This window comes from Vulpes lagopus, chromosome 8, assembly GCF_018345385.1.
Source record: "Vulpes lagopus strain Blue_001 chromosome 8, ASM1834538v1, whole genome shotgun sequence".
NCBI lineage: Eukaryota > Metazoa > Chordata > Mammalia > Carnivora > Canidae > Vulpes > Vulpes lagopus.
Window position 1 is genome coordinate 27921941 of NC_054831.1, and position 15169 is coordinate 27937109.

At 35.8% G+C, this 15169-nt stretch overlaps 1 protein-coding gene across 1 annotated transcript in view; it reads right to left on the minus strand.

The window, feature by feature from the left end:
- GALNTL6 (polypeptide N-acetylgalactosaminyltransferase like 6) overlaps positions 1-15169 on the minus strand; it is a 1140566-nt gene that overhangs the window by 115544 nt on the left and 1009853 nt on the right. The window contains exon 8 of the mRNA XM_041767135.1: positions 2022-2139. Coding sequence (XP_041623069.1) covers positions 2022-2139 — 118 coding nt within the window. The remainder of the gene's footprint in view (positions 1-2021; positions 2140-15169) is intronic.

The following is a 15169-nucleotide window of genomic DNA, read 5'->3' on the forward strand; positions in this document are numbered from 1 at the left end:
TAATGCTGGGGTCAAACGTAATAATCTCTTTTTTCTAGTTGAAGGTATTCTTGCAAACTGTGCACCTAGCTTTAAGCCATGTCTGATAATCAGTATTATTTTTCCAGGGTCAGCAGTAAGTTTACTGTCATCCTATTGGCTGAAGATACTTGCCTTTTCAATGAGAGGAAAGTTTATGTAGAGATTAATGGGTTCACAATGAACTCTAGAGTGGTACTGGTAGGACTGGTTCTGTATTCTTTGCAGTTAAGCAGAAATGGAGCATTTTAATCCCAAAGCAGCACTAGGTAATTTATATAATCTTTAAAGTTTAAAATACTTTTTAATGTAAAGTCTTTAAAACGTTCAGTCTCAGTTTCTTCATTTGTAAAATGGAATAACACCTACCTCTTAGAGTCGTGTCTTTAAATTAGATGATGTATACCAAACATTTAGCTCAGCATCTGGCACATGCCAGTACGTAAATGTAGTTTTGTCATCGTTATTACTATTAAACTACCTTCTGTCATATACACTGTGATTAGTATGGAGCTATTACTATAACAGAGAAACAAACAAAATTGGTAAATTTAAGGATTTAAAACTCCGTATCTACAAAAAGGTTTTTAAAACGTGTTTTAGATGTGAGATTAGATGTGTTTGAATGATGGTGAAAAAAGGCACAAATTTACCAAATGGTATCTCAAGCACTACTGCCCGAAGACTGAGACAGAAACCTCTAGATGTCCTGAAACCTACAATCAGGCCTCCTCAGTTTCTCCTTAAGGATATTTATTTTTTTGACACTGTGAGGACAACATAACACTTTTGTTAACATATTGAATATAGCTGTTACAGTTTTATAAAGATCAGTTTTATCATTTTCTTTCTCTGCATAAATTCAAAGACTTTAGTTGGATTCTTAAATTGAAATTTACTGTACTCAGGATTATTTTTTCCTCATCAAGAATTCGTTTGGTTTTATAAATAGAAGTAATTAGGAAAAATGATTTATTTAGTAAAAGATTGTTTCTTAGTATGATAAATCTTGCAAAATCAATCTATCTTCTGTATAAATAATAACAATGATAAAGAAAAAAGAAAACAAATTTCTTTTCCTTTATGAAATTACTTTTTCAAAAAAAAAAACATCTTGGAGATTCAGAGTACAACCTTTCAAACAGTTTATTTTGCTTTGCTTGGCTGGTTTTCATATGTTATAGTGAATTCCTTTCATTCATAAACCCTGAAACTTGAATTCTATCATATGTCTGTACATATATATAATAACATATATAATTTTACTGAGTATTTATGGTCAAAGTAAGTAGAGACCTGGGCAATTTAAGATAAAAATATGTAAAAACAATCATATATTATGGAATTATATGAAGAAGAGCCTTAATTTGTTATTCATATTTTAAGTTACTCTTCTGTTACTGAAATTTTGGAACAACTGATTATGATTAAAATATGAACCATTATTTCTAAAATAAATACAAAGGGCACAAACTCCAGTAACCCAATTACTTTTGTCTTAATTCGTTTTATCTGTGTGGTTTATTTTTATTTTTTTAAAGACACAAAAAGAAAGAGAGAGGCAGAGACACAGGCAGAGGGAGAAGCAGGCTCCATGCAGGGAGCCCAATGTGGGACTTGATCCCAGGTCTCTAGGATCATGCCCTGGGCCAAAGGCAGGTGCTAAACCACTGAGCCACCCAGGGATCTCCCTACCTATGTGGTTTAAATGCTGTAAAAGGAATGTTTTGTCGGTGGAGCAGCAGGTCTGTTGGCACACCAAGTTTTCTGCCTGCAAATGGGATTTTGAATTACATCTTTTATGCATTTCTTTGATGGCGTTCCTATATCCCACTGAATGCATCAGAAGGAAGCACCTTCTCTCATCCAAAAGCTGACTTGGAAAGATGACATAGCTATTTTTGTTGTCATGCTGTAACATAGGTCACAAAACAGAATGATGACACTCTATGGGAATCATCAAGTTTATATAGACAGAGTTTAAGAGCATCTTGGTAACTTACCTTAAAAGAGATTTCGTATTGTTCTCCTCCCCAGATTTCTAAACCTGGATCATAGCCACCCAATTCCCAAAACCATTTTCGATTCACAGCAAAGAGACCTCCAGCCATAACAGGAGACCTGTGAAATGGATAAAATAATTTTTAGACTAAGAACATTTGTTTGGAAAAAAATAAAAGTGAACTTCAAGATATGCATGACTCTTCAGTACTTGTTTTTTTTTTTTTTTATAAGTGGATATAGGGTTCTCATTTGGTCTCTAATTGCTCTTTGAATCTTCATGAGCTTTAAACTTTGTGCTTCAGGTTCTAATGCAATTACTGTCCTGTAGAGCCACATTTACTCCATATATTTATCATTAGAGAGAAATACATGACTGTTAGTGACTGATATACTGAGAGGTATCATTCAATTTTATGACTTTTCCTTAAGTGAGAGGAATCTTGCACTATCAGACAGATAAAAACATAGAAAACACTCTTATAGACAATATTTTTGATTTAATCTCTTAGTACATATTCACCAAGAATTTCCTGCTGTAAAATGGTCACGTCCATTTTGCAGACTATGAGATGATCAGTAGAGTAAAATTGAGAATTGGTTATTTAATTAAGATGCCAAAGATGGAATTTAAACTAGGCCTTTTTATCTATACCCTAAAAAGTATAGAACACTTCTGAAAGAAATTGAGGAAGACACGAAGAGATGGAAAAATATTCCATGCTCATGGATTGGAAGAATTAATATTGTGAAAATGTCAATGTTACCCAGGGCAATTTGCACGTTTAATGCAATCCCTATCAAAATACCATGGACTTTCTTCAGAGAGTTAGAACAAATTATTTTAAGACTTGTGTGGAATCAGAAAAGACCCCGAATAGCCAGGGGAATTTTAAAAAAGAAAACCATATCTGGGGGCATCACAATGCCAGATTTCAGGTTATACTACAAAGCTGTGGTCATCAAGACAGTGTGGTACTGGCACAAAAACAGACACATAGATCAATGGAACAGAATAGAGAATCCAGAAGTGGACCCTCAACTTTATGGTCAACTAATATTCAACAAAGGAGGAAAGACTATCCACTGGAAGAAAGACAGTCTCTTCAATAAATGGTGCTGGGAAAATTGAACATCCACATGCAGGAGAATGAAACTAGACCACTCTCCTGCACCATACACAAAGATAAACTCAAAATGGATGAAAGATCTAAATGTGAGACAAGATTCCATCAAAATCCTAGAGGAGAACACAGGCAACACCCTTTTTTAACTCAGCCACAGTAACCTCTTGCAAGATACATCCACGAAGGCAAAAGAAACAAAAGCAAAAATGAACTATTGGGACTTCATCAAGATAAGAAGCTTTTGCACAGCAAAGGATACAGTCAACAAAACTAAAAGACAACCTACAGAATGGGAGAAGATATTTGCAAATGACATATCAGATAAAGGGCTAGTTTCCAAGATCTATAAAGAACTTATTAAACTCCACAGCAAAGAAACAAACAATCCAATCATGAAATGGGCAAAAGACATGAACAGAAATCTTACAGAGGGAGACACAGACATGGCCAACAAGTGCTTGAGAAAATGCTCTGCATCACTTGCCATCAAGGAAATACAAATCAAAACCACAATGAGATACCACCTCACACCAATGAGAATGGGGAAAATTAACAAGACAGGAAACCACAATGTTGGAGAGGATGTGGAGAAAGGGGAACCCTCTTACACTGTTGGTGGGAATGGGAACTGGTGCAGCCACTCTGGAAAACTGTGTGGAGGTTCCTCAAAGAGTTAAAAATAGACCTGCCCTACGACCCAGCAATTGCACTGTTGGGGATTTACCCCAAAGATTCAGATGCAATGAAACGCCGGGACACCTGCACCCCGATGTTTCTATCAGCAATGGCCACAATAGCCAAACTGTGGAAGGAGCCTCGGTGTCCATCGAAAGATGAATGGATAAAGAAGATGTGGTTTATGTATACAATGTATACAATATGTATACATTTATGTATACAATAAAAATAAAAATAAACCACCTGGGATGAGAGCATGTGCACAGCAAAAGAAGCGTCAGTATAAAGACACCTGAGGCAGGAAGCAATGAATCCTGGGGATTTCAAGTCCGCCCCAGGCCAGTCCAAGGCTGAATTCCAGCGCATTAATTCTAGGAGGAGGAACCCTTCCATTTCCCGGGCCCTGTGTCATGTCACCCTGGGCAGCCGTGTGCGGAGGGAGGGCAGGCCCCGGGACCTGGCTCGCCCCTGGGCCGGTGCAGGTGACTGCAGGGCATCGGCTGTGCTCACCGGTACAGTGATGAGCGGGGGGCTGAAGGATCAGAGGCCAGCTCCCCCACAGCGGGCACCCCGTAACCACCCCGTAACCGTGGGCGTGCCTCCCACCACTGCCTCACTCGCTGGCCTTTTAGGAGAAGGAAGGGAACCCACAGCAGGTGGTCCCAAACTGGCTTCTCCCTGGAAGCCGCAAGCAGGTGAATCCCCAGCACCCAGGGAAGACTCTGCCCACGCGGGATTAATGAAATTAACCGCACTCGTGCTCCCCCGCCCTCTGTGTCTCTCATGAATAAATAAATAATGGATAAAGAAGATGTGGTTTATGTATACAATGGAATATTACTCAGCAATTAGAAACGACAAATACCCACCATTTGCTTCAACGTGGATGGAACTGGAGGGTATTATGCTGAGTGAAATAAGTCAATCGGAGAAGGACAAATAGTGTATGTTCTCATTCATTTGGGGAATATGAATAATAGTGAAAGGGAATAAAGGGGAAAGGAGAAAAAAATTAGTGGGAAATATCAGAAAGGGAGACAAAACATGAAGACTCCTAACTCTGGGAAATGAACGAGGGGTGGTGGAAGGGGAGGAGGGCGGGGGTGGGGGTGACTGGGTAGCGGGCACTGAGGGGTCACTTGACGGGATGAGCACTGAGTGTTATTCTGTATGTTGGCAAATTGAACACCAATAAAAAATAAATTTATTATTAAAAAAATAAAGGAGTTCATGACCACTAAAAAAATAAAAATAAAAAATAAACTAGGCCTTTTTACTGTAATTATATTATTATTTTTAGGCTTTCTCTGCTTTTCCAAGAACTATTCCTTTTGATCAAACAATAATTTTCAAGTATTTCCTTCCTATTAGGACACAGTGTAGTCCCCCTGCTATGTAATGAGATAATTTATAATCATTGGGTCCTGTCCTAAAATTTTTGAAGTTTAAAGGTAGCTCTATGGTGATCCCTGGGTGGCTCAGCGGTTTAGCGCCTGCCTTTGGCTCAGGGCGTGATCCTGAGGTCCCGGGATTGAGTCCCACATCAGGCTCCCTGCATGGAGTCTGCTTGTCCCTCTGCCTGTGTCTCTGCCTCTTTCTCTCTGTGTCTCTCATGAATAAATAAATAAAATCTTTAACAATAAAAAAAAGGTAGCTCTAGTTTTTTGAGCACTCAGTATATGCTGGGTTCTTGGATAAAAGTTTTACCCAATTCCTTTGATTTATCCTCACTACAATCCTGTGAATATCATTCCTATATACTGTTTGAAAAAGCAGGTAGAGAGAGGAAAGGACCAGGGGGCTGGAGCTAGTGGTGGCACAGGGGATGGACCACGTCTTCTGATTTCAAAGTCTTTGAGCTCTACCATGATATAGTTTCCGTTACAGTGTTTGGGTGTGAAAAGAGATGAATACATAAATGTAGATATAAAACAATTAGAGAATGCCCTTATGCAGACAAAGCCAATCTATAAAAACACACATTTCCAACACAGTTTTTGTGATAGTTTTGAAAAAATTTTGAAACAAAGGATGTTTATAAATAAGAGTACAAGGCATTCAATGTTGAAGATACACATTTAAAAATATGCCTAAACATATTAGACATATCGATTTATACACCAACTGAAGGCTTGCTCATGGTAAGTTTTATGAGACACTTGAGCAACATAAACCTGAATTTGTTTGTGTGCTATATATTTCAAAGAAATTGTATGTTAAAATGGTATTTGGCATCATTACTTCAGTTTAAGATATTTTTTAATGTGTAGACTCTATGTTGATGGGAAGATTGCAAGGCAGAAAAGGGGATTATTATCCCATCTAGGAAAGTGATCAGGTTTAAAAAAAATAACCTGAAGAATCTCATGCAATTTTAAGTTCTGTTTGAAATAAAAACCCTAGAATCAGATGTAACCTACTTTATCCCTCTCTCCAGCAGCCTAATCTTTTCCCATTTTCCACGCCCTGAATTTCAGGGCAGAATTATAACTGTAGCTGGAACAAATTAGAACTGTAACATATATGGGGGGCAGTTCCACCATGAACACACTCCCACAGTATAACCTCTGTTTCTGCAGGGCTTGGGCACATGTAATGAGGACTTTCAATCCTATTCGAACTGAACCAGAAATGGAAAAATCTTAAGCCATATAAGAGTATTCTCATTCGATCATGTAAAATACGAGACCAAAGTGCATAAAAATTTATGCTGTGCAGAAGAAATCTCAAAACTAGAAAGATCATAGATCTAGAATTACAGAAATTAGTAAGAGAAAGACCTATTTTGATCTTTTGTTGGTAGGTATGTATTGTATATAATTTTTTGGAAACACAGTATCTTGTTTTCTTAATAAGTTTATGAGTAAAACCATGTAGTGTATTCTAAGTTGATTTTAGATATAACAAAATGAATTCAAATGGATCCTTTTGGCCTTCACTGATGTTTTTACCAATTTCCAAATAAATTAATGTGTCCTTTTTGATTAGTGTGAATGACTGGTAAGAAACCAACTTTTTATTTATGTGCGTATTTACTCATATTTGTCCATTAATCTTTTAAACAGCTTACTTGAGGTACAATGGTATACAATGAATTGCACATATTTTAAGTATACAATTCGATGAGTGTTGACTTATGTATATATACCCCTGTGCAGCTATCACCACATTCAAGACTATGAACATACTTGTCATCCTCCTAAATTTTCTTGTAATCCCTCTCTTCTGACCTCGTTCCCTTTGTCTAGGCAACCACTGGTCTGCTGTCTATTACTATATATTAGCTTGTGGTTTCTAGAATTTTATGTAAATGTAATCATATACAGTTTGTTTTCTTTTTCTGGGTGGGTCTGGCTTCTTTTGTTCAGTAAAATTATTTTTAGCTTCATCTATGTTTAGCATGTATTAATAGTTCACTCCTTTTTTATTGCTGAGTAGTATTCCATTTCATTGAACACAGCACAGTTTGATTATCCATTCATTTATTGATGGGCATTTGGGTTGTGTCTAGTTTTGAGCTGTTACAAACAAAGCTGCTATGAATTTGGTTAACTAGTCTTTGTATGGACATATGCTTTCATTTCTTTCTTGAGGAAATTCCTAGGAGTGGAATGACTAGATCATATGATGGGTTTAACTTTCAAAGATACTGTCAAACTCTTTTCCAAAGTGGCTGTACCATTTTATATAGAGTTCTAGTTGCTACATTTTCTCACCAATACTTGATATGAGCAGTGTTTTGAAGTTTAGATATTATGATAAGGATATAATTGTATCTTAGGGTGGTTTCCATGATAATTAATGACTTTGAACATGTCTGTGTCACCTTCTCTCATTTTCCTTGTCAGTCTGGCTAGAGGTTTACCAATTTTATTGATCTGCTTAAAGAACTAGCTTTTGGTTTCACTGATTTTTCTCTGTTGTTTTCACTTATAGTTCATCGATTTCTCTTTAGTTTTTAGTTTTAATCTTCTACTTACTTTGTGTTTAATTAGCTCTTTTTTTTTCTCATTATTTAAGGTAGAAGCTGAGATAATTGATTTGAGAGTTTTCTTTTTTCTAATATAGGTATTGAGTACTACAAATCTCCCCTAGGCAGAATTCCACAAAAAATGATATACAGTGTTCTCATTTTCATTATGTTTGAAATATTTCCTAACTTCTCTGTTTTCTTTCTTTGATCCATCCACATGTTATATAGACATGTGTAAAGTAGTTTCCAAATATTTAGTTTTTTTTTATAGATAATGCCTTTATTTATTCAAGCCTTTTTTTGTTCAAGGATTTTTAAGAGACTTTTTTTGTTCTTAATTCTAATTTAATTCTATTGTACTCAGATAATACACTTTGTATTACTGATTTCTTTTAAATTTATTATGACTTTTGAATGGCTCAGAATAGGCCTATCTTGATAAATGTTCCATATACATTTGATAAGAATGCATATTCTATTGCTGTTGAGTGGAGTGGCCTATAAATATTTATTAGGTAAAGTTGGTTGATAGTGCTCTTCAAGTCCTATATATTCTTATTGATTTTCTGTTTCCTTGTTCTATTAATTATAGAAAGAGGGATATTGTAATCTATGACTATAATTCTAAATTTGTCTTTTTCTTTGTGTTCTTCTATCAGTTTTTTGCTTCATGTATTTTTTAGCTCTGTTAATAAGTACATAAATGTCTAGGATTTTATGTGCTTTTGATGAATTAACCTTTCCCTAGTTATAAAGTGGCTTTTATCACCTCTGGTAGTATTCTTTGCTTTACCCCTTCAGTTATCTTTGGATTTGTACTACTTAAACACTAATATTTACAACTTTTATATCTTTTTACTTTATTAAAAAAAAGCTTTTGTGTCTGTAAAGTGGTTTTCTTGTTGGCAGCATAGATTTGCATCTTGCTATTTTATAATCTCTGCCTTTTAATTGGGTTATATAGATCACTTACTTTTAATATGATTATTCATGTGATTAAGCTTTAACTTATCATCTTCTTTGTTTTTTATTTGTCCCATTAAAAAAAAAGATTTTATTTATTTATTTGAGAGAAAGTGAATGAGAGAAAGCACAAGACGGGGAGGGACAGAGGGAGAGGGAGAGGGAGAAGCAATATCCCCTGTTGAGCAGAAAGCCTGCACAGAGCTCCATCCAAAGTTGCTGGGATCATGACCAAGCTGAAGGCATATGCCTAACTGATTGAGCCACTTAGGCTCCCCTCTATTTGTCTCATTTATTATTTCCTTTTCCATTTTTCATTCATTGAATATTTTCTGTGATTCCATTTAGTGTCCTTTTTAACTTAACAAAGACTCCTTGTTTTTTTTTACTTTAGTGGTTGCTTTAGGGTTTATATCATACATATTTATTTTTGATCATTTTCCTTCCAGTTACCTTCCATTGTACAACTATACATAAATTATAAAAACCTTTTGATAGAATGCTTTCATTTATCTTCCCCCAACTTTTGTACTTTGTTACCATACATTTTACTTTTCCACATGTTATGAATCCCACTTATGTTATTTTTATTTTTGTTAAGCAATTATCTTTCAAAAAGACTGAAAAATAAAATGTAATATATGTAAAATTATACTATAAACATCATTTTTGTTTCCTTAATTCTTTTGTATGGACCAGATTTCCATCCTTCCATCTTTCTGCTTAAATGATTTTCTTTAACATTTCTTGTAGTGGGAGTTTGATCTTCTGCATTCATGAAAACATCTTGTCATCTACATTTTCAAAGATACTTTTATTGGCTATAGAATATAGGCCTAACAGCTTTTTTCTTTCAATCCTCTAAAGATGTTGCTTACTCTCTTCTCATTTGCATTGTTTTCCATAAAAAAAATGTATTTTTATCTTTGTTTTTCTGTACATAATGAGTTTTCTCCCCCCACCGGCTGCTTAAGATCTTCTCTATCTGATTGGATTTGAGCTATTATCTAAGATATGACACATGTTATGTGCTTTTCTTGGTGTAGTTACTTGTGCTTGGGATTACTTGAGTTTCTCGGATCTGTATGTATAGTTTTCATGAAATTTGGACAATTCTTGGGCATTATTTCTTTCAGTATTCTTTTTGTTCCTACCTTTTATTCATATCTTCCAGGGAATCCAATTATACACTTTGTTTATCTCCATAACTTCTCTTTTTGTGTTTCATTTTGGATGCTATATCTTCCAGTTTACTACTCTCTCTCTCTCTCTCTCTCTTTTTTCTTTTGGTAATGTCTAATCTGATAATTCCATCCAAAGCGTTTTTAATCTTACACTGTTTTTTACCTTTAAGATTTTTATTTTAGTCTTTTTATATCTTACATGTCTCTGCTTAACATTCTGAACATGTAGAACACTGTTATCATTACAATCCTAATGTCCTTATCTATTGACTCTTAGGTCTTAGTTTCCACTGACTGAATTATTTACTCATTATGGGCTATATACTGACTCGACTGGTAATTTTTTCATCAGGTTCTAGAACTTTTACATTTTGGGGTGCTGGATATTTTGATATTTTTTAAAACATTTTGTTCTGGGATGCAGTTACATTACTTGGAAATAGTTTGACCCTTTTGGGTTTTGTTCTTACAGTTTATTAAGCAGGACTAGAATAGTGCATAATCTAGGGCAAATTATTCACTACTCTTAAGGGCAGACTTTCTGTGTGCTCTACTGAATGTCCTACAAATCACCAAGTTTGTCAGTCTGTCTGGTGGGAACAGACACTATTCCCAGACTTCTGTTTGTTCTGGGCACTGTTTTTCCTAATTCTTTTGAATGTTTGTTGGTTTGCTTTTCCCAGTGTTGGGTAGTTTCTTCACACACATGCTCCTATCATTACTCTACTGAATACTCAAGGGGTACAGATCTGCAGATCTCTGGTGCTTGCTGTGTAGTTCTCTTCTTATGGTGTTCTACCTTTAATGTTCTAGCTTCCCCATTATCCCCAAGTTCTCAGCTCCATATAAACTCAAACTGAGCCCCACGTGAGTTCCGCTTCCTCATACCTCAACCTAGAAACTCTCAAGCCAAGAAGCATGCTTCACTTTATTGCCTCTCATCTCTCAGGGATCATTGCCCTTCACTGCCAGATGTTGAGTGTCTTGAAAAAATCACTGTTTCATGTATTTCATGTCTTTTCAGATGAATGGATAAAGCTAGCCCATATTGCTCCATCTTGTCCAGCTGTGGAAGTCTGAAAATCTATCCATTAATTTTTATTTTAAAGCATTAAGAATCATCTTTATTTAATATTTTGAATACAGAATAAATTCACATATTTATAAACATTCTTGCTCTTACATCTATCCATTGCCACTCTATTTTTTTTAAATCACAACCACTGTTATTTATTGGATGTCCTTCCAGAGATATTTTCTGCTTATCTAAATGATTGTATGTTACATACAGTGTTCTCTACATAACTTTAAAAATATACCTAATTATTAAAGGTTAGCTAATATGTTTTAATGATCATGCCATATTGAAAAGACCTTACTTGTTTTATTTTTAAAATATCTGCCCATTCTGCCCATCATTCTATCATGCTTATATATGCATATATATATTTTGTGAAAATTTATACTACTTTCAAAATTTTGCTCTTTCAAAATTTCTACAGTAACGTGTGTATGAATACATCCTATGATAAATTTCTGGAATTATATATCCTGATTAGCTAGAAAGAGTAAAAGTTTACAAATTTATTTACTTGTTCACTCCTAGAAATTAAAAGTTCACATTGACTTGTGTCCTAACCAAAAGCTTTAGCTCACATTCCATACCACTCCAAGCCCAATGATTTGGGACCCTATAAAATAAGAGTTAGAGAAGAGTAGCAATCCTATTGAGAAATTACAGATCTATCATAAAATATTAGTATAGTTCAAACTACAGTTAAAACTTGCTAGCGACATATTATTGTGACAATATTCAGAAAGCAATTGTTGAAAAGTTTCACAGGGTAAATGATTCAAAAAAATAAATGGAAAGAAAGGGAGGGGGAGTTAAGGATGGATTTAACACTAAGGAAGATGGTGTACAAAGGTTCTGTGGTAGGAAGAAGCTGTAGTAATAAGATATGTAAGAAGGACAGTCCTGCAGAAGCCAGAGCATGAGGGGAGGATGCATGCAGAGAGTGTAGAGCCCACACAGAGGGGTTCCCACTGGCAACATACACGAGTGTAACACAGAAAATTATTGATAAATAAATCAGTATTTGTTCTTCTCATTTGGTCACCACAACCTTCTCATTTCAAGCACAGAGCTAACCAGGACAGCAGCTTCGGTGCTTTTTATGGCTTGGAAAGAAGCTCCTAATAGATAAGAGCTTCTTTTATTCTTAAGGGAGTGTAAGCAGCCTGAAGAGATCATGCAAGATGTCCTAGAGAGGGAAGAGAGAACCATAAGTTGTGAAGTCCTGGGGTGATAGAGGCACCCTTCTGCACTGTGAGTGCTTTGGGAGATGGCGGGGCCTCCTGCGTGGAACACATAGGGAAGCTATACACCTTGAACTGGGACTCAGCCTTGACAAACTTTATGAAGGAGACTCAGAGCAGGAGTTACATGGCTCTGAAGAAAATGTAATATTGTGATCTATTATGCTCAGCTGAGTTTGTGGATGGAAATTCATACCCACGACATAAATATTAGTTAACTATTGTGCAATGTTGCACTGAGGTCAAGAGAAGAAAGTTGACTGTGTTCCTCACATATTAAAGATAAAAGATTTTAATGTGACACATTATTTTCTCCTCCAAGGAAACAAAGAAAGGAAGTTTATTATTTTCAACATGTTCTCCTACTCTCTGTTTTCCATTTTAAATACAATGCTAATTGTTTGAAACTCTCCTCATTGGTTCTATTTCTCACAATCTCTCATTTGTTTTATCTTTACATTCCTTGATTTCTTCCAAAATATTCCTACTGGTTTTGTTCCCCTGGAATGTTAACATACTGCAGACATGCTCTCTCTCTCTCTCTCTCTCTCTCTCTTTTTTTTTTAAGATTTCATTTATTTATTTGAGAGCGAGGGAGAGGGAGGGAGGGAGGGGAGAGAGAGAGAGAGAGAGAGCGCGAGCATGAGCGGGGAGGTGAGGCAGAGAGGGAGAAGCAGACTTCCCACTGAACACAGAGCTGGATGTGGGGCTTGATTCCCAGGACCCTGGGATCATGACCTGAGTTGAAGGCAGATGCTTAACCAACTGAGCCACCCAGGCACCCCTATAGATATGTTCTAATGTGGTTCTATGTTCATATAGTTTTTGGTATATTAATGTACTTTATGAGTATTACTCATAACATCATAAATCAAGGTCTTAAGTTTTGCTATTAACAAACACGCATCATCCTTGGGACATCTTTTAAAATTGATATAGCATGAAGCAACATGTTCCTATTGAACATTCTTTATTCTTCAGGTTACAAAAATGTAACTTTTGAATGCTTAATGGAAATCAATTTTCTATTTTATGTTAAGATCATTGAATCAGGTAATAAATATGTTTCTTTTTTACCTACAGTAGACTAGTTTACTTTTCCATGTCAAGTTTTGCATTCCAAAATTTGCTGACTTTAAATTTATGAGCCTATTATATACAAGTAGAGTAGAACCATTCTTTATTTGGCACTCGTGAAAAAAAATCTTCATGTTTTCATTTGCAAATACATTTCCAAAGTGTATAGTTTTTTTTTTTCCTTTTTGCTAAACCAGGATGTAGTTCTTATGTGTTGTAGCCTTACCCTGTGATTCCCATTGCATTCTGGGGAGTGGATGATCATCTTATTCTCTATTTCACATGTTGACTCTTTTTCCCCACATGTGAAAAATACAGTGGGTTTTTTTTTTTTTTAATTTTATTTATTTATTTATTTATGATAGTCACAGAGAGAGAGAGAGAGAGAGAGAGGCAGAGACACAGGCAGAGGAAGAAGCAGGCTCCATGCACCGGGAGCCTGACGTGGGATTCGATCCTGGGTCTCCAGGATCGCGCCCTGGGCCAAAGGCAGGCGCCAAACCGCTGCGCCACCCAGGGATCCCTACAGTGGGGTTTTAATAAACTTTTTCCCTAAATTTTTACCTACTTTCTCATTTTCAGATAAAAAGTGTTATTTTGAATTTTAATACATCTCATGTTCATTTTGGGGGTCTCATAATAAAAAACCCATCACAATGAAAGATAAACATGCATAAAAATTTATTTTTAAAATTTGGCCTCAGAAAATAAATTGGCTCTCAATTGCCGTTCCTTTTAGTGGCTGCAGTGAGAATTCTGGACATGTGGGTTGCAATGTGAATTTGATCAGAAATGAAATGGCACAATTTCCCTCAGGACTCAATCAAGCCAAGTCAATCAACACAGAGATGAACCACATAATTTTCAATTATGTAACTAGAATTTTTTAGTTGGCCCATGACTCAACAATTACAGAACAATTACAGCTAAAATATCATTATTTTCAGCTAGAATTCAATTGTTGAGTAAAATGATATTGCAGATTAAGACATAATATTTTTCTAACAATTTCGTTCTTTTAAATATTAAATCATTAATTAGAATTTTGAAAAGAGTGGTTAAAAAACTATTGATAAATTCATCTGTATATTTGTCTTTAAAAATTACTTTTTGGTTATAATTTCCTTATCTTTTTTTTGTGTAATGTGGGCCATAAGGATGAGGGAGGAATGCTATCTTTCTGTTACGCAAGCAGTGGTCACTCTAGGGACAAAAAAATTAAGTAGGTCCTGGGCTGGGAGAAAGAGATCCTCTTTAGAAGAGCAGAATTCAGAAACGGAGGGAAAATTTGATTCCAGTCATAGAAAGCTACGCTTTCTCTTAACTCATTCACATTGGGACTGTGTATGTATAATGGGAGAAATGGCTCTGATACGTGCAAGCTGAAAGAATAGTGTAAGTAAAGAAGTTTAACACTTAGCACCCAGGCATATGCCTAGAGTCAGCAGAGCTAAGCTGAGTTTTTCTCTGCACCCTGCTGTCCGAAGATGTCCTGATAGACCAGTGACTGGATCTATGTCTAAGCATCGTTGCATTTATATATATATATATATATATATTTATGTATATATATATATAATATATATATAAAGATTTATTTATTTATTTGAGAGAGAGAGAGAGAGAGAATGAGAGAGAGAATGAGAGAGTGAGTGTGTATAGAGGAGGAGGAGAGGGAGAGGGAGAGACTCTCCAGCAGACTTCTCACTGAGTGCAGTCTGACACCAGGCTCGATCTCATGACCCTCAGATCATGACCTGAGCCGAAAATCAAGAGTTGGGTGCTCAATCAACTGAGACACCTGGGTGCCCCCACACTTGATTTTTTTG